The 23,000-nt window shown below is 50.3% G+C and overlaps 1 protein-coding gene across 2 annotated transcripts in view; it reads left to right on the forward strand.

Annotated features, from left to right (window-relative positions):
- GPR89B (G protein-coupled receptor 89B) overlaps positions 1-23,000 on the forward strand; it is a 116,372-nt gene that overhangs the window by 71,345 nt on the left and 22,027 nt on the right. For both annotated transcript variants that reach the window (XM_063956703.1, XM_063956704.1), the window contains exons 11-12: positions 20,426-20,518; positions 20,683-20,778. In XM_063956703.1, the coding sequence (XP_063812773.1) occupies positions 20,426-20,518; positions 20,683-20,778 (189 nt within the window). The remainder of the gene's footprint in view (positions 1-20,425; positions 20,519-20,682; positions 20,779-23,000) is intronic.

Here is a 23,000-nt window from a genome sequence, read left to right on the forward strand (position 1 = left end):
ATAATGGAAACTACTGAGGAGGAAAGGGATTTAGGAGTCACTATTTCAGGTGATTTAAAGGCAGGTAAGCAATGTAACAAAGCAATGAGAAAGGCAAGTCAGATGCTTGGTTGCATAGGGAGAGGAATCAGTAGCAGGAAAAGAGAAGTGATAATGCCACTGTATAGGTCATTGGTACGGCGCCATCTGGAATACTGTGCCCAGTTCTGGAGACCATGGGGGTCATTCTGAGTTGATCGTAGCTGTGCTAAGTTTAGCACAGCTACGATCCTTAACTCAGACATGCGGGGGGACGCCCAGCACAGGGCTTGTCCGCCCCGCATGTCAGTACGCCCCCCCCCCCTGCACAAATACAAAAGCATCGCACAGCGGCGATGCCTTTGTATTTGAGGAGTAACTCTTGGCCAACGCAGCTCCTGCGGCTGGCCGGGAGTTACTCGTCGCTCCCGCTGGCCGCAGCGGCTGCGTGACATGTCACGTAGCCGCCGCGGCCCGCCCCCGAACGGCGGCGTTGGCCGGACCGCTCCCCCTCAGCCCCCTCCCGCCTAGCAACTGCCTCTGTCTCAGAGTCGATCGCTAGGCAACGATGACTGCCATGCGCCGGCCGACCCGATCGCACGGCTGCGAAGAACTGCAGCGTGCCATCGGGTCGGAATGACCCCCCCATATCTCCAGAAGGATATAAATACATTAGAGAGAGAACAAAGAAGGGCGACTAAAATGGTGCATCACAAAACGTACCCGGAAAGGCTAAAAGATCTTAACATGTATAGTATGTAGCAGAGAAGGGAAAGGGGGGACATGATAGAAACTTTCAAATATACCAAGGGTCTAAACAAAGTCCAGGAGGGAAACATTCTTCAAAGGAAGAGAAGTATTAGAACTCGAAGACATGCACTGAGACTGGAGGGGGGGAGGTTCAGGGGAAATTTGCGGAAAAATTACTTCACAGAAAGGGTAGTGGATAATAAGATTTTACTCACCGGTAAATCTATTTCTCGTAGTCCGTAGTGGATGCTGGGACTCCGTAAGGACCATGGGGAATAGCGGCTCCGCAGGAGACTGGGCACAACTAAAGAAAGCTTTAGACTAACTGGTGTGCACTGGCTCCTCCCACTATGACCCTCCTCCAGACCTCAGTTAGGATACTGTGCCCGGAAGAGCTGACACAATAAGGAAGGATTTTGAATCCCGGGTAAGACTCATACCAGCCACACCAATCACACCATATAACTCGTGATATTATACCCAGTTAACAGTATGAAATATAACTGAGCCTCTCAACGGATGGCTCAACAATAACCCCTTAGTTAACAATAACTATATACAAGTATTGCAGACAATCCGCACTTGGGATGGGCGCCCAGCATCCACTATGGACTACGAGAAATAGATTTACCGGTGAGTAAAATCTTATTTCTCTGACGTCCTAGTGGATGCTGGGACTCCGTAAGGACCATGGGGAATAGCGGCTCCGCAGGAGACAGGGCACAAGAATAAAAGCTTTAGGATCAGGTGGTGTGCACTGGCTCCTCCCCCTATGACCTCCTCCAAGCCTCAGTTAGATTTTTGTGCCCGAACGAGAAGGGTGCAGGCTAGGTGGCTCTCCTGAGCTGCGTAGAATAAAAGTTTAATTTAGGTTTTTTTATTTTCAGTGAGTCCTGCTGGCAACAGGCTCACTGCATCGTGGGACTAAGGGGAGAAGAAGCGAACTCACCTGCGTGCAGAGTGGATTGGGCTTCTTAGGCTACTGGACATTAGCTCCAGAGGGACGATCACAGGTACAGCCTGGATGGGTCACCGGAGCCGCGCCGCCGTCCCCCTTACAGAGCCAGAAGAGACGAAGAGGTCCGGTTAAATCGGCGGCAGAAGACAATCCTGTCTTCAGACTAAGGTAGCGCACAGCACCGCAGCTGTGCGCCATTGCTCTCAGCACACTTCACACTCCGGTCACTGAGGGTGCAGGGCGCTTGGGGGGGAGCGCCCTGAGACGCAATATAAATGATAATACCTTAGGTGGCAAAAGAATACATCACATATAGCTCCTGGGCTATATGGATGTATTTTAACCCCTGCCATTTTTACACAAAAAAGCGGGAGATAAGGACGTCGTGAAGGGGCGGAGCCTATCTCCTCAGCACACAAGCGCCATTTTCCCTCACAGTTCCGCTGGAAGGACGGCTCCCTGACTCTCCCCTGCAGTCTTGCTTCAGAATCAGGGTAAAAAAGAGAAGGGGGGGCACTATTGGCAGCAAATGACAATATAAACAGCAGCTATAAGGGAATAACACTTATATAAGGTTATCCCTGTATATATATATATAGCGCTGGGTGTGTGCTGGCAGACTCTCCCTCTGTCTCTCCAAAGGGCTCGTGGGGTCCTGTCCTCTATCAGAGCATTCCCGGTGTGTGTGCTGTGTGTCGGTACGTGTGTGTCGACATGTATGAGGAGGAAAATGATGTGGAGGCGGAGCAATTGCCTGCGTTAGTGATGTCACCCCCTAGGGAGTCGACACCTGACTGGATGATCGTGTTCAAACAATTAAGTGATAATGTCAACACTTTGCAAAAAACTGTTGACGACATGAGACAGCCGGCAAATCAATTAGTGCCTGTCCAGGCGTCTCAGACACCGTCAGGGGCCCTAAAACGCCCGTTACCTCAGTGGGTCGATACAGACCCAGACACAGATACGGAGTCTAGTGTCGACGGTGATGAGTCGAACGTAATGTCCAGTAGGGCCACACGTTACATGATCACGGCAATGAAGGAAGCATTGCACATTTCTGACACTACAAATACCACTAAGAAGGGTATTATGTGGGGGGTGAAAAAACTACCAATAGTTTTTCCTGAGTCAGATGAATTGAATGAGGTATGTGATAAAGCGTGGGTTTCTCCCGACAAAAAACTGCTAATTTCTAATAAATTATTGGCACTATATCCTTTCCCATCAGAGGTTAGGACACGTTGGGAAACACCCCCTAGGGTAGATAAGGCGCTCACACGTTTATCTAAACAAGTAGCGTTACCGTCTCCTGATACGGCCACCCTCAAAGAACCAGCTGATAGAAGGCTGGAAAATATCCTAAAAAGTATGGCCCTCATTCCGAGTTGTTCGCTCGTTCTTTTTCATCGCATCGCAGTGAAAATCCGCTTAGTACGCATGCGCAAAGTTCGCACTGCGACTGCGCCAAGTAACTTTACTATGAAGAAAGTATTTTTACTCACGGCTTTTTCTTCGCTCCGGCGAACGTAATGTGATTGACAGGAAATGGGTGTTACTGGGCGGAAACACGGCGTTTCAGGGGCGTGTGGCTGAAAACGCTACCGTTTCCGGAAAAAACGCAGGAGTGGCCGGAGAAACGGTGGGAGTGCCTGGGCGAACGCTGGGTGTGTTTGTGACGTCAACCAGGAACGACAAGCACTGAACTGATCGCACAGGCAGAGTAAGTCTGGAGCTACTCTGAAACTGCTAAGTAGTTAGTAATCGCAATATTGCGAATACATCGGTCGCAATTTTAAGAAGCTAAGATTCACTCCCAGTAGGCGGCGGCTTAGCGTGTGTAACTCTGCTAAATTCGCCTTGCGACCGATCAACTCGGAATGAGGGCCTATATACACACATACTGGTGTTATACTGCGACCAGCAATCGCTTCAGCCTGGATGTGCAGTGCTGGAGTCGCGTGGTCGGATTCCCTGACTGAAAATATTGATACCCTGGATAGGGACAATATATTGTTAACTATAGAGCATTTGAAGGATGCATTACTATATATGCGTGATGCACAGAGGGATATTTGCACCCTGGCATCAAGAGTAAGTGCTATGTCCATCTCTGCCAGAAGAACGTTATGGACGCGTCAGTGGTCAGGGGATGCGGATTCCAAACGACATATGGAAGTATTGCCGTATAAAGGGGAGGAGTTATTTGGGGCTGGTCTTTCGGACCTGGTGGCCACGGCAACGGCTGGAAAGTCCACCTTCTTACCCCAGGTCACTTCACATCAACAGAAAAAGACACCGTCTTTTCAAACTCAGTCCTTTCGTTCCCATAAATACAAGCGAGCAAAAGGCCATTCCTTTCTGCCCCGGGGCAGAGGAAGGGGAAAAAGACTGCACCATGCAGCCGCTTCCCAGGATCAGAAGCCTTCCCCTGCTTCTGCCAAGTCTTCAGCATGACGCTGGGGCTTTACAAGCAGACTCAGGCTTGGTGGGGGCCCGTCTCAAGAATTTCAACGCGCAGTGGGCTCACTCGCAAGTGGATCCCTGGATTCTACAGGTAGTATCGCAGGGGTACAAACTGGAATTCGAGGCGTTTCCCCCTCGCCGGTTCCTGAAGTCTGCTCTGCCAAAGTCTCCCTCCGACAGGGAGGCAGTTCTGGAAGCCATTCACAAGCTGTATTCCCAGCAGGTGATAATCAAGGTACCCCTCCTACAACAAGGAAAGGGGTATTATTCCACGCTGTTTGTGGTACCGAAGCCGGACGGCTCGGTGAGACCAATTTTAAATCTGAAATCCTTGAACACTTACATAAAAAGGTTCAAATTCAAGATGGAATCACTCAGAGCGGTGATAGCGAACCTGGAAGAAGGGGACTATATGGTGTCTCTGGACATCAAAGATGCTTATCTCCACGTCCCAATCTACCCTTCTCACCAAGGGTATCTCAGGTTTGTAGTACAAGACTGTCATTATCAGTTTCAGACGCTGCCGTTTGGGTTGTCCACGGCACCTCGGGTCTTTACCAAGGTAATGGCCGAAATGATGATTCTTCTTCAAAGAAAAGGCGTATTAATTATCCCTTACTTGGACGATCTCCTGATAAGGGCAAGGTCCAGGGAACAGTTAGAAGTCGGAGTAGCACTATCTCAGATAGTGTTACGTCAGCACGGGTGGATCCTAAATATTCCAAAATCGCAGCTGATTCCAACGACACGTCTTCTGTTCCTAGGAATGATTCTGGACACAGTCCAGAAGAAGGTTTTTCTCCCGGAGGAGAAGGCCAAGGAGTTATCCGAGCTAGTTAGGAACCTCCTAAAACCAGCCCAGGTGTCTGTGCATCAGTGCACGAGGGTCCTGGGAAAAATGGTGGCTTCTTACGAAGCAATTCCATTCGGAAGATTCCATGCAAGAACGTTTCAGTGGGATCTACTGGACAAATGGTCCGGTTCGCATCTTCAGATGCAGCAGCGGATAACCCTGTCACCAAAGACAAGGGTGTCTCTCCTGTGGTGGTTGCAGAGTGCTCATCTTCTAGAGGGCCGCAGATTCGGCATTCAGGATTGGATCCTGGTGACCACGGATGCAAGCCTGAGAGGCTGGGGAGCAGTCACACAGGGAAAAAACTTCCAGGGCTTGTGGTCAAGCATGGAAACATCTCTTCATATAAACATTCTGGAACTACGGGCCATTTACAATGCCCTAAGTCAAGCGAAACCACTGCTTCAGGGTCAGGCGGTATTGATCCAATCGGACAACATCACGTCAGTCGCCCACGTAAACAGACAGGGCGGCACGAGAAGCAGGAGGGCAATGGCAGAGGCTGCAAGGATTCTTCGCTGGGTGGAAAATCATGTGATAGCTCTGTCAGCAGTGTTCATTCCGGGAGTGGACAACTGGGAAGCAGACTTCCTCAGCAGACACGACCTTCACCCGGGAGAGTGGGGACTTCACCCAGAAGTCTTCCACCTGATTGTAAACCGTTGGGAAAAACCAAAGGTGGACATGATGGCGTCACGTCTAAACAAAAAATTAGACAGATATTGCGCCAGGTCAAAGGACCCTCAGGCAATAGCGGTGGACGCTCTGGTGACACCGTGGGTGTACCAGTCAGTGTATGTGTTCCCCCCTCTGCCTCTCATACCAAAAGTACTGAGAATCATACGAAGGGGAGGGGTAAGAACGATACTCGTGGTTCCGGATTGGCCAAGAAGGACTTGGTACCCGGAACTTCAGGAGATGCTCACGGAAGACCCGTGGCCTCTACCTCTAAGAAAGGACCTGCTCCAGCAGGGGCCTTGTCTGTTCCAAGACTTACCGCGGCTGCGTTTGACGGCATGGCGGTTGAACGCCGGATCCTGAAGGAAAAAGGCATTCCAGATGAAGTCATCCCTACCCTGGTCAAAGCCAGGAAGGATGTAACCGCAAAACATTATCACCGCATTTGGCGAAAATATGTTGCGTGGTGTGAGGCCAGGAAGGCCCCTACAGAGGAATTTCAACTGGGTCGTTTCCTCCATTTCCTGCAAACAGGACTGTCTATGGGCCTAAAATTAGAGTCCATTAAGGTTCAAATTTCGGCCCTGTCGATTTTCTTCCAGAAAGAACTGGCTTCAGTACCTGAAGTTCAGACATTTGTAAAAGGGGTACTGCATATACAACCTCCTTTTGTGCCTCCAGTGGCACCTTGGGATCTCAATGTTGTTTTGAGGTTCCTTAAGTCACATTGGTTTGAACCACTCACCACTGTGGACTTAAAATATCTCACATGGAAGGTGACGATGCTGTTAGCCCTGGCTTCAGCCAGGCGTGTGTCAGAATTGGCGGCTTTATCATATAAAAGCCCTTACTTAATTTTTCATTCTGACAGGGCAGAATTGAGGACTCGTCCTCAATTTCTTCCTAAGGTGGTTTCTGCTTTTCACATGAACCAACCTATTGTGGTGCCTGCGGCTACTAGGGACTTGGAGGACTCCAAGTTACTTGACGTTGTCAGGGCCCTGAAAATATATGTTTCCAGGACGGCTGGAGTCAGAAAGTCTGACTCGCTGTTTATCCTGTATGCACCCAACAAGCTGGGTGCTCCTGCTTCTAAGCAGACTATTGCTCGTTGGATTTGTAGTACAATTCAACTTGCACATTCTGTGGCAGGCCTGCCACAGCCTAAATCTGTAAAAGCCCATTCCACAAGGAAAGTGGGCTCATCTTGGGCGGCTGCCCGAGGGGTCTCGGCTTTACAACTTTGCCGAGCAGCTACTTGGTCAGGGGCAAACACGTTTGCTAAATTCTACAAATTTGATACCCTGGCTGAGGAGGACCTGGAGTTCTCTCATTCGGTGCTGCAGAGTCATCCGCACTCTCCCGCCCGTTTGGGAGCTTTGGTATAATCCCCATGGTCCTTACGGAGTCCCAGCATCCACTAGGACGTCAGAGAAAATAAGGTTTTACTTACCGATAAATCTATTTCTCATAGTCCGTAGTGGATGCTGGGCGCCCATCCCAAGTGCGGATTGTCTGCAATACTTGTACATAGTTATTGTTAACAAAATCGGGTTATTGTTGTTGTGAGCCATCTTTTCAGAGGCTCCTTTGTTGTTATCATACTGTTAACTGGGTTCAGATCACGAGTTGTACGGTGTGATTGGTGTGGCTGGTATGAGTCTTACCCGGGATTCAATATCCTTCCTTATTATGTACGCTCGTCCGGGCACAGTATCCTAACTGAGGCTTGGAGGAGGGTCATAGGGGGAGGAGCCAGTGCACACCACCTGATCCTAAAGCTTTTATTCTTGTGCCCTGTCTCCTGCGGAGCCGCTATTCCCCATGGTCCTTACGGAGTCCCAGCATCCACTACGGACTATGAGAAATAGATTTATCGGTAAGTAAAATCTTATTTTTCTCTGACGTCCTAAGTGGATGCTGGGACTCCGTAAGGACCATGGGGATTATACCAAAGCTCCCAAACGGGCGGGAGAGTGCGGATGACTCTGCAGCACCGAATGAGCAAACTCTAGGTCCTCCTCAGCCAGGGTATCAAACTTGTAAAATTTAGCAAATGTGTTTGACCCCGACCAAGTAGCTGCTCGGCAAAGTTGTAAAGCCGAGACCCCTCGGGCAGCCGCCCAAGAAGAGCCCACCTTCCTCGTGGAATGGGCTTTCACTGATCTAGGATGCGGCAGTCCAGCCGCAAAATGTGCAAGCCGAATCGTACTACAAAACCAGCGAGCAATAGTCTGCTTTGAAGCAGGAGCACCCAGCTTGTTGGGTGCATACAGGATAAATAGCGAGTCAGTTTTTCTGACACCAGCTGTCCTGGAAACATAAATTTTCAGGGCCCTGACTACGTCCAACAACTTGGAATCCTCCAAGTCCTTAGTAGCCGCAGGCACTACAATAGGTTGGTTCAAATGAAAAGCTGATACCACCTTAGGGAGAAACTGGGGACGAGTTCTCAATTCTGCCCTATCCATTTGGAAAATCAGATAAGGGCTTTTATATGACAAAGCCGCCAATTCTGACACACGCCTGGCCGAAGCCAAGGCCAACAGCATGACCACTTTCCACGTGAGATATTTCAAATCCACGGTTTTTAGTGGCTCAAACCAATGTGACTTTAGGAAATCCAACACCACGTTGTGATCCCAAGGTGCCACTGGAGGCACAAAAGGGGGCTGAATATGCAGCACTCCCTTAACAAATGTCCGAACATCAGGCAGTGAAGCCAGTTCTTTCTGGAAGAAAATCGACAGAGCCGAAATCTGGACCTTAATGGAACCCAATTTTAGGCCCATAGTCACCCCTGACTGTAGGAAGTGCAGAAAACGGCCCAACTGAAATTCCTCCGTTGGGCCTTCCTGGCCTCACACCACGCAACATATTTTCGCCATATGCGGTGATAATGGTTTGCGTTCACTTCTTTCCTAGCTTTAATCAGCGTAGGGATGACTTCCTCCGGAATGCCCTTTTCCTTCAGGATCCGGCGTTCAACCGCCATGCCATCAAACGCAACCGCGGTAAGTCTTGGAACAGACAGGGCCCCTGCTGCAGCAGGTCCTGTCTGAGCGGCAGAGGCCATGGGTCCTCTGATCATTTTTTGAAGTTCTGGGTACCAAGCTCTTCTTGGCCAATCCGGAACCACGAGTATAGTTCTTACTCCTCTCCTTCTTATTATTCTCAGTACCTTTGGTATGAGAGGCAGAGGAGGGAACACATACACCGACTGGTACCCCCACGGTGTTACCAGAGCGTCCACAGCTATCGCCTGAGGGTCCCTTGACCTGGCGCAATATCTTTTTAGCTTTTTGTTGAGGCGGGACGCCATCATGTCCACCTGTGGCCTTTCCCAATGGTGTACAATCATTTTGAAGACTTCTGGATGAAGTCCCCACTCTCCCGGGTGGAGGTCGTGCATGCTGAGAAAGTCTGCTTCCCAGTTGTCCACTCCGGGAATGAACACTGCTGACAGTGCTAACACATGATTTTCTGCCCATCGGAAAATCCTTGTGGCTTCTGCCATCGCCATCCTGCTTCTTGTGCTGCCCTGTTGGTTTACATGGGCGACCGCCGTGATGTTGTCTGACTGGATCAGCACCGGCTGGTGTTGAAGCAGGGTCTAGCCTGACTTAGGGCATTGTGAATGGCCCTTAGTTCCAGAATATTTATGTGTAGGGAAGTCTCCTGACTCGACCATAGTCCTTGGAAGTTTCTTCCCTGTGTGACTGCCCCCCAGCCTTGAAGGCTGGCATCCGTGGTCACCAGGACCCAGTCCTGTATGCCGAATCTGCGGCCCTCTAGAAGATGAGCACTCTGCAGCCACCACAACAGCGACACCCTGGCCCTTGGAGACAGGGTTATCAGCCGATGCATCTGAAGATGCGACCCGGACCACTTGTCCAACAGATCCCACTGGAAGATCCTTGCATGGAACCTGCCGAATGGAATTTCTTCGTAAGAAGCTACCATCTTTCCCAGGACTCGCGTGCATTGATGCACCGACACCTGTATTTGTTTTAGGAGGTCTCTGACTAGAGATGACAACTCCTTGGCCTTCTCCTCCGGGAGAAACACTTTTTCTCTGACGTCCTAGTGGATGCTGGGTACTCCGTAAGGACCATGGGCACTCTAAAGAAAGATTTAGGTCTACCTGGTGTGCACTGGCTCCTCCCCCTATGACCCTCCTCCAAGCCTCAGTTAGATTTCTGTGCCCGGCCGAGCAGGATGCACACTAGGGGCTCTCCTGAGCTCCTAGGAAGAAAGTATATGTTAGGTTTTTTTATTTTCAGTGAGACCTGCTGGCAACAGGCTCACTGCATCGAGGGACTAAGGGGAGAAGAAGCGAACCTACCTAAGTGGTGGTAGCTTGGGCTTCTTAGGCTACTGGACACCATTAGCTCCAGAGGGATCGAACACAGGACCCGACCTCGTCGTCCGTTCCCGGAGCCGCGCCGCCGTCCCCCTTACAGAGCCAGAAGCAAGAAGGTCTTGAAAATCGGCGGCTGAAGACTTCTGTCTTCTCCAAGGTAGCGCACAGCACTGCAGCTGTGCGCCATTGCTCCTCATGCACACCACACACTGCGGTCACTGATGGGTGCAGGGCGCTGGGGGGGGGCGCCCTGAGCAGCAATATTAACACCTTGGCTGGCGAACTGGCACCATATATAGCCCCAGGGGCTATATGGGTGCTTATTAACCCCTGCCAGAACTTTTACAATAGCGGGAGAAAGCCCGCCAAAAAAGGGGCGGAGCCATCTCCCTCAGCACACTGGCGCCATTTTTCCTTCACAGTTTCGCTGGAAGGAAGCTCCCTGGCTCTCCCCTGCAGTCCTGAACTACAGAAAAGGGTAAAAAAGAGAGGGGGGGCACAAATTAGGCGTAGTATAAATATATTATGCAGCTATAAGGGGAAAACACGTTTTTATAGGTGATATCCCTGTGATATATAGCGCTCTGGTGTGTGCTGGCATACTCTCCCTCTGTCTCCCCAAAGGGCTTTGTGGGGTCCTGTCCTCTGTAAGAGCATTCCCTGTGTGTCTGCTGTGTGTCGGTACTGCGGTGTCGACATGTATGAGGAGGAAAATGATGTGGAGGCGGAGCAAATGCCTGTGAATGTGATGTCACCCCCTGCGGGGTCGACACCTGTGTGGTTGGACTTATGGAAGGAATTGCGTGAAAGTGTCAACTCCTTACACAAAAGGTTTGACGACATAGGACAGCCGGCTACACAGCTTGTGCCTGTTCCAGCGTCTCAAATGTCATCAGGGGCTTTAAAACGCCCGCTACCTCAGGTGACAGATACAGACGTCGACACGGATACCGACTCCAGTGTCGACGATGATGAGACTAGTGTACCCTCCAATAGGTCCACCCGTTACATGATTGAGGCAATGAAAAATGTTTTGCACATTTCTGATAATACCCCAGGTACCACAAAAAAGGGTATTATGTTTGGTGAGAAAAAACTACCTGTAGTTTTTCCTACATCTGAGGAATTAAATGAGGTGTGTGGACTTCCCCCGATAAGAAATTGATAATTTCAAAACGGTTATTGGCAGCGTACCCTTTCCCGCTAGAGGATAGGTCACGTTGGGAAACACCCCCTAGGGTAGATAAGGCGCTGACACGCTTATCAAGGAAGGTGGCACTACCGTCTCCGGATACGGCTACCCTGAAGGAACCTGCTGATAGAAAGCAGGAAGCTACCCTAAAAGCTATTTACACACACACGGGCATTATATTGCGACCAGCGATTGCATCAGCTTGGATGTGCAATGCTGCTGCTGCGTGGTCAGATTCCCTGTCGGATAATATTGATACCATGGATAGGGACAATATTTTGCTGACGATTGAGCATATAAAAGATGCAGTCTTATACATGCGTGATGCACAGAGGGATATTTGCCGGCTGGCATCAAGAATAAGCGCTATGTCCATTGCCGCCAGAAGGGGGTTATGGACTCGGCAATGGTCTGGCGATGCCGACTCTAAGCGGCACATGGAAGTTTTGCCCTATAAAGGGGTGGAACTGTTTGGGGAAGGTCTTTCGGACCTCGTGTCCACAGCTACTGCTGGGAAATCGACCTTTTTGCCACAGGCTGCCCCACAGCAAAAGAAAGCACCGTATTATCAGGTACAGTCCTTTCGGCCCCAGAAAAGCAAGAGGGCTAGAGGCTCATCCTTTCTGCCGAGAGGCAAAGGTAGAGGAAAAAAGCTGCAACACACAGCTAGTTCCCAAGAGCAGATGTCCTCCCCCGCGTCCGGTAAGTCCACAGCATGACGCTGGGGCTGCGCAGGCGGACCCGGGGACGGTGGGGGCCGGCTCAGGAATTTCAGCGCTTAGTGGGATCTCTCACAAGTGGATCCCTGGGTTTTTCAAGTAATATCTCAGGGGTACAAGCTGGAATTCGAGACGTCTCTCCCCCGCCGTTTCCTAAAATCTGCCTTACCGGCAACTCCCTCTGCCAGGGAGGCGGTGTTGGTGGCTATTCAAAAACTGTATTCACAGCAAGTGATTGTCAAAGTACCCCTCCTTCAGCAAGGAAAGGGTTACTATTCCACAATGTTTGTGGTACCGAAACCGGACGGTTCGGTGAGACCCATCTTAAATCTAAAATCCTTGAACACTTATATCAAGAGGTTCAAGTTCAAGATGGAATCGCTCAGGGCGGTTATTGCGAGCCTGGACGAGGGGGATTACATGGTCTCCCTGGACATCAAGGATGCGTACCTCCATGTCCCCATTTACCCTCCTCACCAGGAGTACCTCAGATTTGTGGTACAGGACTGTCACTATCAGTTCCAGACGCTGCCGTTTGGGTTATCCACGGCACCGAGGGTCTTTACCAAGGTAATGGCCGAAATGATGATACTCCTTCGCAAGAAGGGAGTTTTAATTATCCCGTACTTAGACGATCTCCTGATAAAGGCGAGGTCCAAGGAACAGTTGGTAGTGGGGGTAGCGCTTTCTCGGGAAGTGCTACAACAGCACGGCTGGATTCTCAATATTCCAAAGTCACAGCTGGTCCCGACGACACGTCTTCTGTTCCTGGGAATGATTCTGGACACAGACCAGAAAAGAGTGTTTCTTCCAGTGGAAAAAGCCGAGGAGTTGTCATCTCTAGTCAGAGACATCCTAAAACCGGGACAGGTGTCGGTACATCAATGCACACGAGTCCTGGGAAAAATGGTAGCTTCGTACGAGGCGATTCCATTCGGAAGGTTCCACGCAAGGACTTTCCAGTGGGACCTGTTGGACAAATGGTCCGGGTCCCATCTCCAGATGCAACAGCGAATAACCCTGTCGGCAAGGACCAGGGTGTCGCTGCTGTGGTGGCTGCAGAGGGCTCATCTACTAGAGGGCCGCAGATTCGGAATACAGGACTGGGTCCTGGTGACCACGGATGCCAGCCTTCGGGGCTGGGGTGCAGTCACACAGGGAAGAAATTTCCAAGGACTGTGGTCAAATCAGGAGATTTCGCTTCACATAAATATTCTGGAGCTAAGGGCCATTTACAATGCCCTAAGCCAAGCAAGGCCCCTGCTTCAGAACCGGCCGGTACTGATCCAATCAGACAACATCACGACGGTCGCCCATGTAAACAGACAGGGCGGCACAAGAAGCTGGAGGGCAATGGCAGAAGTCACAAGGATTCTCCGATGGGCAGAGAATCATGTGTTAGCACTGACAGCAGTGTTCATTCCGGAAGTGGACAACTGGGAAGCAGACTTCCTCAGCAGGCACGACCTCCACCCGGGAGAATGGGGACTTCATCCAGAAGTCTTCCAGATGCTGGTAAACCGTTGGGAAAAACCACAGGTGGACATGATAGCGTCGCGCCTCAACAAAAAGCTAAAAAGATATTGCGCCAGGTCAAGGGACCCTCAGGCGATCGCTGTGGACGCTCTAGTGACACCGTGGGTGTAACAGTCGGTTTATGTGTTTCCTCCTCTACCTCTCATACCCAAAGTACTGAGAATAATAAGAAAGCGAGGAGTGAGAACTATTCTCGTGGCTCCGGATTGGCCAAGAAGAGCTTGGTACCCGGAGCTTCAAGAGATGCTTGCAGAGGACCCTTGGCCTCTGCCGCTCAGACAAGACCTGCTGCAGCAGGGACCCTGTCTGTTCCAAGACTTACCGCGGCTGCGTTTGACGGCATGGCGGTTGAACGCCGGATCCTAAAGGAAAAAGGCATTCCGGAGGAAGTCATCCCTACCCTGATCAAGGCCAGGAAGGATGTCACCGCAAAACATTATCACCGCATTTGGCGAAAATATGTTGCTTGGTGTGAGGCCAAGAAGGCCCCAACGGAGGAATTTCAACTGGGTCGATTCCTGCATTTCCTGCAAGCAGGTGTGACGTTGGGCCTCAAATTGGGGTCCATTAAGGTCCAGATCTCGGCCCTGTCTATTTTCTTCCAGAAAGAACTGGCTTCACTGCCTGAAGTTCAGACTTTTGTCAAGGGAGTTCTGCATATTCAGCCTCCTTTTGTGCCCCCAGTGGCACCTTGGGATCTCAATGTGGTTTTGGAGTTTCTGAAATCACATTGGTTTGAGCCACTTAAGACTGTGGATTTAAAATATCTCACGTGGAAAGTGGTTATGTTGTTGGCTCTGGCTTCGGCCAGACGTGTGTCAGAATTGGCGGCTTTGTCCTGTAAAAGCCCCTATCTGATTTTCCATATGGCTAGGGCAGAGTTGAGGACTCGTCCTCAGTTTCTCCCGAAGGTGGTATCAGCTTTTCACTTGAACCAACCTATTGTGGTGCCTGCGGCTACTAGGGACTTGGAGGATTCCAAGTTTCTGGACGTAGTCAGGACCCTGAAAATTTATATTTCCAGGACGGCTGGAGTCAGGAAAACTGACTCGCTGTTTATTTTATATGCACCCAACAAGCTGGGTGCACCTGCTTCTAAGCAGACTATCGCGCGCTGGATTTGTAGCGCTATTCAGCTGGCGCATTCTGCGGTGGGACTACCGCAGCCTAAATCTGTAAAAGCCCATTCCACAAGGAAGGTGGGCTCATCTTGGGCGGCTGCCCGAGGGGTCTCGGCTTTACAACTTTGCCGAGCTGCTACTTGGTCAGGGGCAGACACGTTTGCAAAATTTTATAAATTTGATACCCTGGCTGAGGAGGACCTGGAGTTCTCTCATTCGGTGCTGCAGAGTCATCCGCACTCTCCCGCCCGTTTGGGAGCTTTGGTATAATCCCCATGGTCCTTACGGAGTACCCAGCATCCACTAGGACGTCAGAGAAAATAAGATTTTACTCACCGGTAAATCTATTTCTCGTAGTCCGTAGTGGATGCTGGGCGCCCATCCCAAGTGCGGATTGTCTGCAATACTTGTAAATAGTTATTGTTACAAAAATCGGGTTGTTATTGCGAGCCATCTGTTCAGAGGCTCCATTGTTATCATACTGTTAACCGGGGTTCCTATCACGAGTTATATGGTGTGATTGGTGTGGCTGGTATGAGTCTTACCCGGGATTCAAAATCCTTCCTTCCTTATTGTGTCAGCTCTTCCGGGCACAGTGTCCTAACTGAGGCTTGGAGGAGGGTCATAGGGGGAGGAGCCAGTGCACACCAGGTAGACCTAAATCTTTCTTTAGAGTGCCCAGTCTCCTGCGGAGCCCGTCTATTCCCCATGGTCCTTACGGAGTACCCAGCATCCACTACGGACTACGAGAAATAGATTTACCGGTTAGTAAAATCTTATTTTTCTGTTCTGTGTCCAGAACCATACCCAGGAACAGTAGACGTGTCGTAGGAACCAGCTGCGACTTTGGAATATTCAGAATCCAGCCGTGCTGTTGTAGCACTTCACGAGATAGTGCTACTCCGACCAACAACTGCTCCCTGGACCTCGCCTTTATAAAGAGATCGTCCAAGTACGGGATAATTATAACTCCCTTTTTTCGAAGGAGTATCATCATTTCGGCCATTACCTTGGTAAATACCCTCGGTGCCGGGGACAGACCAACGGCAACGTCTGGAATTGTTAATGACAGTCCTGTAACACAATTTTGAGGTACTCCTGGTGAGGAGGGTAAATGGGGACATGCAGGTAAGTATCCTTGATGTCCAGTGATACCATGTAATCCCCTTCGTCCAGGCTTGTAATAACCGCCCTGAGCGATTCCATTTTGAACTTGAACCTTCGTATATAAGTGTTCAAGGATTTCAATTTTAGAATGGGTCTCACCGAACCGTCTGGTTTCGGTACCACAACCATTGTGGAATAGTAACCCCGGCCTTGTTGAAGGAGGGGTACCTTGATTATCACCTGCTGGAGTACAGCTTGTGAATTGCCGCCAGTACTACCTCCCCTCGAGGGCAGCAGGCAAGGCTGATTTGAGGTAACGGCGAGGGGGAGTCGCCTCGAACTCCAGCTTGTATCCCAGTGATACTACTTGCAGAACCCAGGGATCCACCTGTGAGCGAGCCCACTGGTCGCTGAAGTTCCTGAGACGCGCCCCCACCGCACCTGGCTCCACCTGTGGAGCCCCAGCGTCATGCGGTGGACTCAGAGGAAGCGGGGGAAGATTTTTGATCCTGGGAACTGGCTGTCTGGTGCAGCTTTTTCCCACTTCCCTCGTCTCTGTGCAGAAAGGAAGCGCCTTTGACCCGCTTGCTTTTCTGAAGCCGAAAGGACTGTACCTGATAATACGGTGCTTTCTTAGGTTGTGAGGAAACCTGAGATAAAAAAAAAAATATTTCCCAGCTATTGCTGTGGATACGAGGTCCCAGAGACCATCCCCAAACAATTCCTCACCCTTATAAGGCAGAATCTTTATGTGCCTTCTGAAGTCAGCATCGCCTGTCCACTGCCGGGTCCCTAATACCCTCCTGGCAGAATGGACATTGCATTAATGCTGGATGCCAGCCGACAAATATCCCTCTGTGCATCCCTCATATATAAGACGACGTCTTTAATATGCTCTATGGTTAGCAAAATAGCATCCCTGTCCTGACAGGGTAATAGACCACGCTGTAGCAGCACTATCCATGCTGAGGCAATTGCAGGTCTCACTATAGTACCTGAGTGTGTATATACAGACTTCAGGATAGCCTCCTGCTTTTTATCAGCAGGCTCCTTCAAAGTGGCCGTATCCTAAGACGGCAGTGCCACCTTTTTTGACAAACGTGTGAGGGCCTTATCCACCCTTGGGGATATCTCCCAACGTGACCTATCCTCTGGCGGGAAAGGGTACGCCATCAGTAACTTTTTAGAAATTACCAGTTTCTTATCGGGGGAACCCACGCTTCTTCACACACTTCATTCACTCATCTGATGGGGGAACAAAACACTGGCTGCTTTTTCTCCCCAAACATAAAACCCCTTTTTTGTGGTACTTGGGTTAATGTCAGAAATGTGTAACACATTTTTCATTGCCGAGATCATGCAACGGATGTACCTAGTGGATTGTGTATATGTCTCAACCTCGTCGACTGGAGTCAGACTCCGTGTCGACATCTGTGTCTGCCATCTGAGGTAGCGGGCGTTTTTGAGCCCCTGATGGCCTTTGAGACGCCTGGGCAGGCGCGGGCTGAGAAGCCGGCTGTCCCACAGCTGTTACGTCATCCAGCCTTTTATGTAAGGAGTTGACACTGTCGGTTAATACCTTCCACCTATCCATCCACTCAGGTGTCGGCCCCGCAGGGGGTGACATCACATTTTCGGCATCTGCTCCGCCTCCACATAAGCCTCCTCATCAAACATGTCGACACAGCCGTACCGACACACCACACACACACAGTGAATGCTCTGACTGAGGACAGGACCCCACAAAGCCTTTTGGGGAGACAGAGAGAGAGTATGCCAGCACACACCAGAGCGCTATATATACACAGGGATTAACACTGTAACTGAGTGATTTTCCCAATAGCTGCTTGTATACACAATTTTGCGCCTAAATTTAGTGCCCCCCCTCTCTTTTTTACCCTATGTAGTCTGGAAACTGCAGGGGAGAGCCTGGGAGCGATCCATTCAGCGGAGCTGTGAGGGAAAATGGCGCCAGTGTGCTGAGGGAGATAGCCCCGCCCCTTTTTTGGCGGACTTCTCCCGCTTTTTTATGGATCTCTGGCAGGGGTATTTTTCACATATATAGCCTCTAGGACTATATATTGTGATTTTTTTGCCAGCCAAGGTGTTAATATTGCTGCTCAGGGTGCCCCCCCCCAGCGCCCTGCACCCATCAGTGACCGGAGTGTGAGGTGTGCATGAGGAGCAATGGCGCACAGCTGCAGTGCTGTGCGCTACCTTGTTGAAGACCGAAGTCTTCTGCCGCTGATTTTCAGGACCTTCTTCTTGCTTCTGGCTCTGTAAGGGGGACGGCGGCGCGGCTCCGGGACCGGACGATCGAGGTCGGGCCCTGTGTTCGATCCCTCTGGAGCTAATGGTGTCCAGTAGCCTAAGAAGCCCAAGCTAGCTGCAAGCAGGTAGGTTCGCTTCTTCTCCCCTTAGTCCCTCGTAGCAGTGAGTCTGTTGCCAGCAGATCTCACTGAAAATAAAAAAACTAAATTTAACTTTCTTTTTCTAGGAGCTCAGGAGAGCCCCTAGTGTGTATCCAGCTCAGCCGGGCACAAGATTCTAACTGAGGTCTGGAGGAGGGTCATAGAGGGAGGAGCCAGTGCACACCAGGTAGTCCTAAAGCTTTCTTTAGTTGTGCCCAGTCTCCTGCGGAGCCGCTATTCCCCATGGTCCTTACGGAGTCCCAGCATCCACGTCAGAGAAAAGTGTAATAGCCTCCCATCAGAGGTGGTAGAGGCTAAGACTGTAGAGCAGGGGTGGCCAGACTTTGGAGTCGGCGATCTACTTTGAAAGCTAAAGGGCTTTTGTGATCTACCTAGGAGGAATAATAGCGCGCAAAAAGGGGCGTGGCATAACAAAAAAGTGAGCGTGGTATAACAAAAAAAGGTACGTAGCCTTGCTGCACAGAGTGTAATGACTGCCTCACACGAAATAACACATTGGCCCCCACAGGTAAAAACCTCAAACACATATGCCCCCACAGTGCCAGATACACACATGCCCCCACAGTGCCATGTGCCCACAGTGCCAGATACAGATATGCCCCCACAGTGCCATGTGCCCACAGTGCTAGATATGCCCCCACAGTGCCAGATTACAGATATGCCCCCACAGTGCCATGTGCCCACAGTGCCAGATATGCCCCCACAGTACCAGATATGACCCCACAGTGCCAGATACAGATATGCCCCCACAGTGCCATGTGCCCACAGTGCTAGATATGCCCCCACAGTGCCAGATATGCCCCCACAGTGCCATGTGCCGGCAGAGCCAGATATGCCCCCACAGTGCCAGATATGCCCTCACAGTGCCACATATGACCCACATTGCCAGATATGCCCCCACTGAGTCATGTGCCCACAATGCCAGATATGCCCCCATAGTAGTGCTCACCGTGCTGTGTGGAGAGCGCAGCGCAGCGTGCACTTCTCCTGCCTGCCGCCCTGCTTTTCAGTCTGATCTCCGGCGGTGACGGCAGCGTGTATATCTTAATTCTGGCGCCGATCCGCAAGCTCTAATTGGCTAACGAACCGGCGCCTGATTTGAGCCATACACTCCGCCGTCACTGCCGGAGACCAGACAGAGGGGCAGGGCGGCAGGCAGGAGAGGTGCGGCTTCGGGTGGCTGGGCGGAGGATCGCGATCGACTGTTTGGCCACCCCTGCTGTAGAGCAAGTTAAACATGCTTGGGATAGGCATATGAATATCCATACAAAGAATTAAAGTTCAAAAAGGGTTGAGAATACTTAAAGGATACAAAAAAGGGGCAGACTAGATGGGTCAAGTGGTTCTTATCTGCCGTCAAATTTTGTGTTTCTACGTTTAAGTGCGCTCTGCTGTCTTTGTGCTTCAGGATAGTAGCAGAAGAATTAGGATCATCCAGTGAATATAGATCTTTACACAATTTCAGCTGCACATAAAACTCTTCAGTAATCGGGTCTCTGCCTTCCTGGTCGCTGGGTAAGACGTGCTAAGCTGGCCTGTCACTGCGGGATAAACATCCAGACCCCAGACCAGCCGACTAAGCAATGCTCGTTCCGTGTTTGGTACTTAGTGAGGATCGTACACTGCCGTGAAAGCAAAGGGAAAACATTCTACCTTGTTTGGTTTTCAGACCTGTCCGACCCACATGCCCGTCGTTCAGGCAACTTCAGGCTTGGTCTCCGTAAATGATGTAGTGTACGGTGGTGATCCGGGGATTAGGGCAGTCGTCTCATCCCCTGGCCCTGTCGGCTGGTCTCCTGCACGATCCATGTATGGCCAGCTTCTCTTCATGTAACAAAACCCTTTGTACTTATGCCCTTATTTATCAATGAGTGATAAATTTCACTGTGCGTGATAAATTGCACCAGCCAATCAGCTCCTAAATGTCATTTTTCAAACCCAGACTGTGACATGGAAGTTAGGAGCTGATTGGCTGGTGCACTTTATCACTCACAGTGAACTGTATCACTCATTGATAAATACGGGATACGTTTTACACTGAGTCCTCATCCCCTGTAGACTGTATCCCATGTACTGGCTGAGGAAGGGAATGTCAGCTTACTGTATTCCGTCCATCCCACGCATCTCCCTCTGTACTTATTCCCCCAGCTACGCTATATACAGCTGCTCCTTATGTAACCGTGATCTGACGATTTGTATGTGTGACCATTCTATTCTCTCTCTGTCTTCCAGGAGCGTATTGAATATTCTAAAACCTTCCAAGGAAAATACTTCAATTTCCTGGGCTACTTCTTCTCCATCTACTGCGTTTGGAAAATCTTTATGGTAAAATGTACAACGTTCTAATATCGGACCCATAAACTGCAATGAAGCAAGGGTTATTTATATGCCAGTGCCCCATTACCGCTGTAACCGTCAGCGCACTCTCCTCTGAGCCTTCCGCTAGTGCAGGCGTTCCCATCACTGACTGTTTCCTTCTTTCTCTCCAGGCTACAATCAACATAGTTTTCGACCGTGTCGGAAAGACCGATCCAGTCACTAGAGGGATTGAGATCACCGTGAATTACCTGGGCATACAGTTCGACGTAAGGACTTGTGGTTGTGACTTCATAGTTGTAGTGTACGCTAATGCATTCACAGCTGTGATCCTGTACGCAGATGCTGTGCCATAATACGCTGATGCCTCAGCCGTCAGGATTTACATGGAGACGCCCCCTGGTGGCTATGCTGATTGTACAAACACAATACATTCACTGCCCTTGTATAAACACAATTCCTTATATAGCGTTGCCAGGAGATGGCAAAATGCGTTGGGTCCTAATTCTCTAGTAGGGAAAATAGAGAGAGTTCCTCTTTAAATCCTCTTTAGAGATGAGTGAAGTGTATACTGTGATAACCTTCTGTAATCAGCAGCAGGTATATAATCAGTCAGCTGTGGCTCCTGCAGTGTAATGAGTCAATTGCCGTGTATCGGACATTATATGGGTGTTACATGTCACTGAGATCCATAATGTGTATAGAAGTGTCAGCCGGGAGCCATTCGGAACGTCCCCACCTTACAAAAGCTGATCTGATTATTTGGCTGACACAGAGTAAAATAATGTGTATGGGTCTCCCAATCTCCCAGCCCAATCCTGGTACCCAGGTCAGAGATGGTGTGCAGTACAGGGATAGAGCGTGCCGTGTATATGTCCTGATAGGTGACGTGGTTCTGATGGTGTGCAGTGCCTGTAATGTGCAGTACAGGGATAGAGCGTGCCGTGTATATGTCCTGATAGGTGACGTGCTTCTGATGGTGTGCAGTGCCTGTAATGTGCAGTACAGGGATAGAGCGTGCCGTGTATATGTCCTGATAGATGACGTGGTTCTGATGGTGTGCAGTGCCTGTAATGTGCAGTACAGGGATAGAGCGTGCCGTGTATATGTCCTGATAGGTGACGTGCTTCTCATGGTGTGCAGTGCCTGTAATGTGCAGTACAGGGATAGAGCGTGCCGTTTATATGTCCTGATAGGTGACGTGCTTCTGATGGTGTGCAGTGCCTGTAATGTGCAGTACAGGGATAGAGCGTGCCGTGTATATGTCCTGATAGGTGACGTGCTTCTGATGGTGTGCAGTGCCTGTAATGTGCAGTACAGGGATAGAGCGCACCGTGTATATGTCCTGATAGGTGACGTGGTTCTGATGGTGTGCAGTGCCTGTAATGTGCAGTACAGGGATAGAGCGCGCCGTGTATATGTCCTGATATGTGAGGTGGTTCTGATGGTGTGCAGTGCCTGTAATGTGCAGTACGGGGATAGAGCGTGCCGTGTATATGTCCTGATAGGTGACGTGGTTCTGATGGTGTGCAGTGCCTGTAATGTGCAGTACGGGGATAGAGCGTGCCGTGTATATGTCCTGATAGGTGACGTGCTTCTGATGGTGTGCAGTGTCTGTAATGTGCAGTACAGGGATAGAGCGTGCCGTGTATATGTCCTGATAGGTGACGTGCTTCTGATGGTGTGCAGTGCCTGCAATGTGCAGTACGGGGATAGAGCGTGCCGTGTATATGTCCTGATAGGTGACGTGGTTCTGATGGTGTGCAGTGCCTGTAATGTGCAGTACGGGGATAGAGCGTGCCGTGTATATGTCCTGATAGGTGACGTGGTTCTGATGGTGTGCAGTGCCTGTAATGTGCAGTACAGGGATAGAGCGTGCCGTGTATATGTCCTGATAGGTGACGTGGTTCTGATGGTGTGCAGTGCCTGTAATGTGCAGTACAGGGATAGAGCGTGCCGTGTATATGTCCTGATAGGTGACGTGGTTCTGATGGTGTGCAGTGCCTGTAATGTGCAGTACAGGGATAGAGCGCGCCGTGTATATGTCCTGATAGGTGACGTGGTTCTGATGGTGTGCAGTGCCTGTAATGTGCAATACAGGGATAAAGCGTGCCGTGTATATGTCCTGATAGGTGACGTGGTTCTGATGGTGTGCAGTGCCTGTAATGTGCAGTACAGGGATAGAGCGTGCCGTGTATATGTCCTGATAGGTGACGTGGTTCTGATGGTGTGCAGTGCCTGTAATGTGCAGTACAGGGATAGAGCGTGCCGTGTATATGTCCTGATAGGTGACGTGGTTCTGATGGTGTGCAGTGCCTGTAATGTGCAGTACAGGGATAGAGCGTGCCGTGTATATGTCCTGATAGGTGACATGGTTCTGATGGTGTGCAGTGCCTGTAATGTGCAGTACAGGGATAGAGCGCGCCGTGTATATGTCCTGATAGGTGACGTGGTTCTGATGGTTTGCAGTGCCTGTAATGTGCAGTACGGG

The sequence above is a fragment of the Pseudophryne corroboree genome, chromosome 2, assembly GCF_028390025.1.
Source record: "Pseudophryne corroboree isolate aPseCor3 chromosome 2, aPseCor3.hap2, whole genome shotgun sequence".
Taxonomy (NCBI): Eukaryota; Metazoa; Chordata; class Amphibia; order Anura; family Myobatrachidae; genus Pseudophryne; species Pseudophryne corroboree.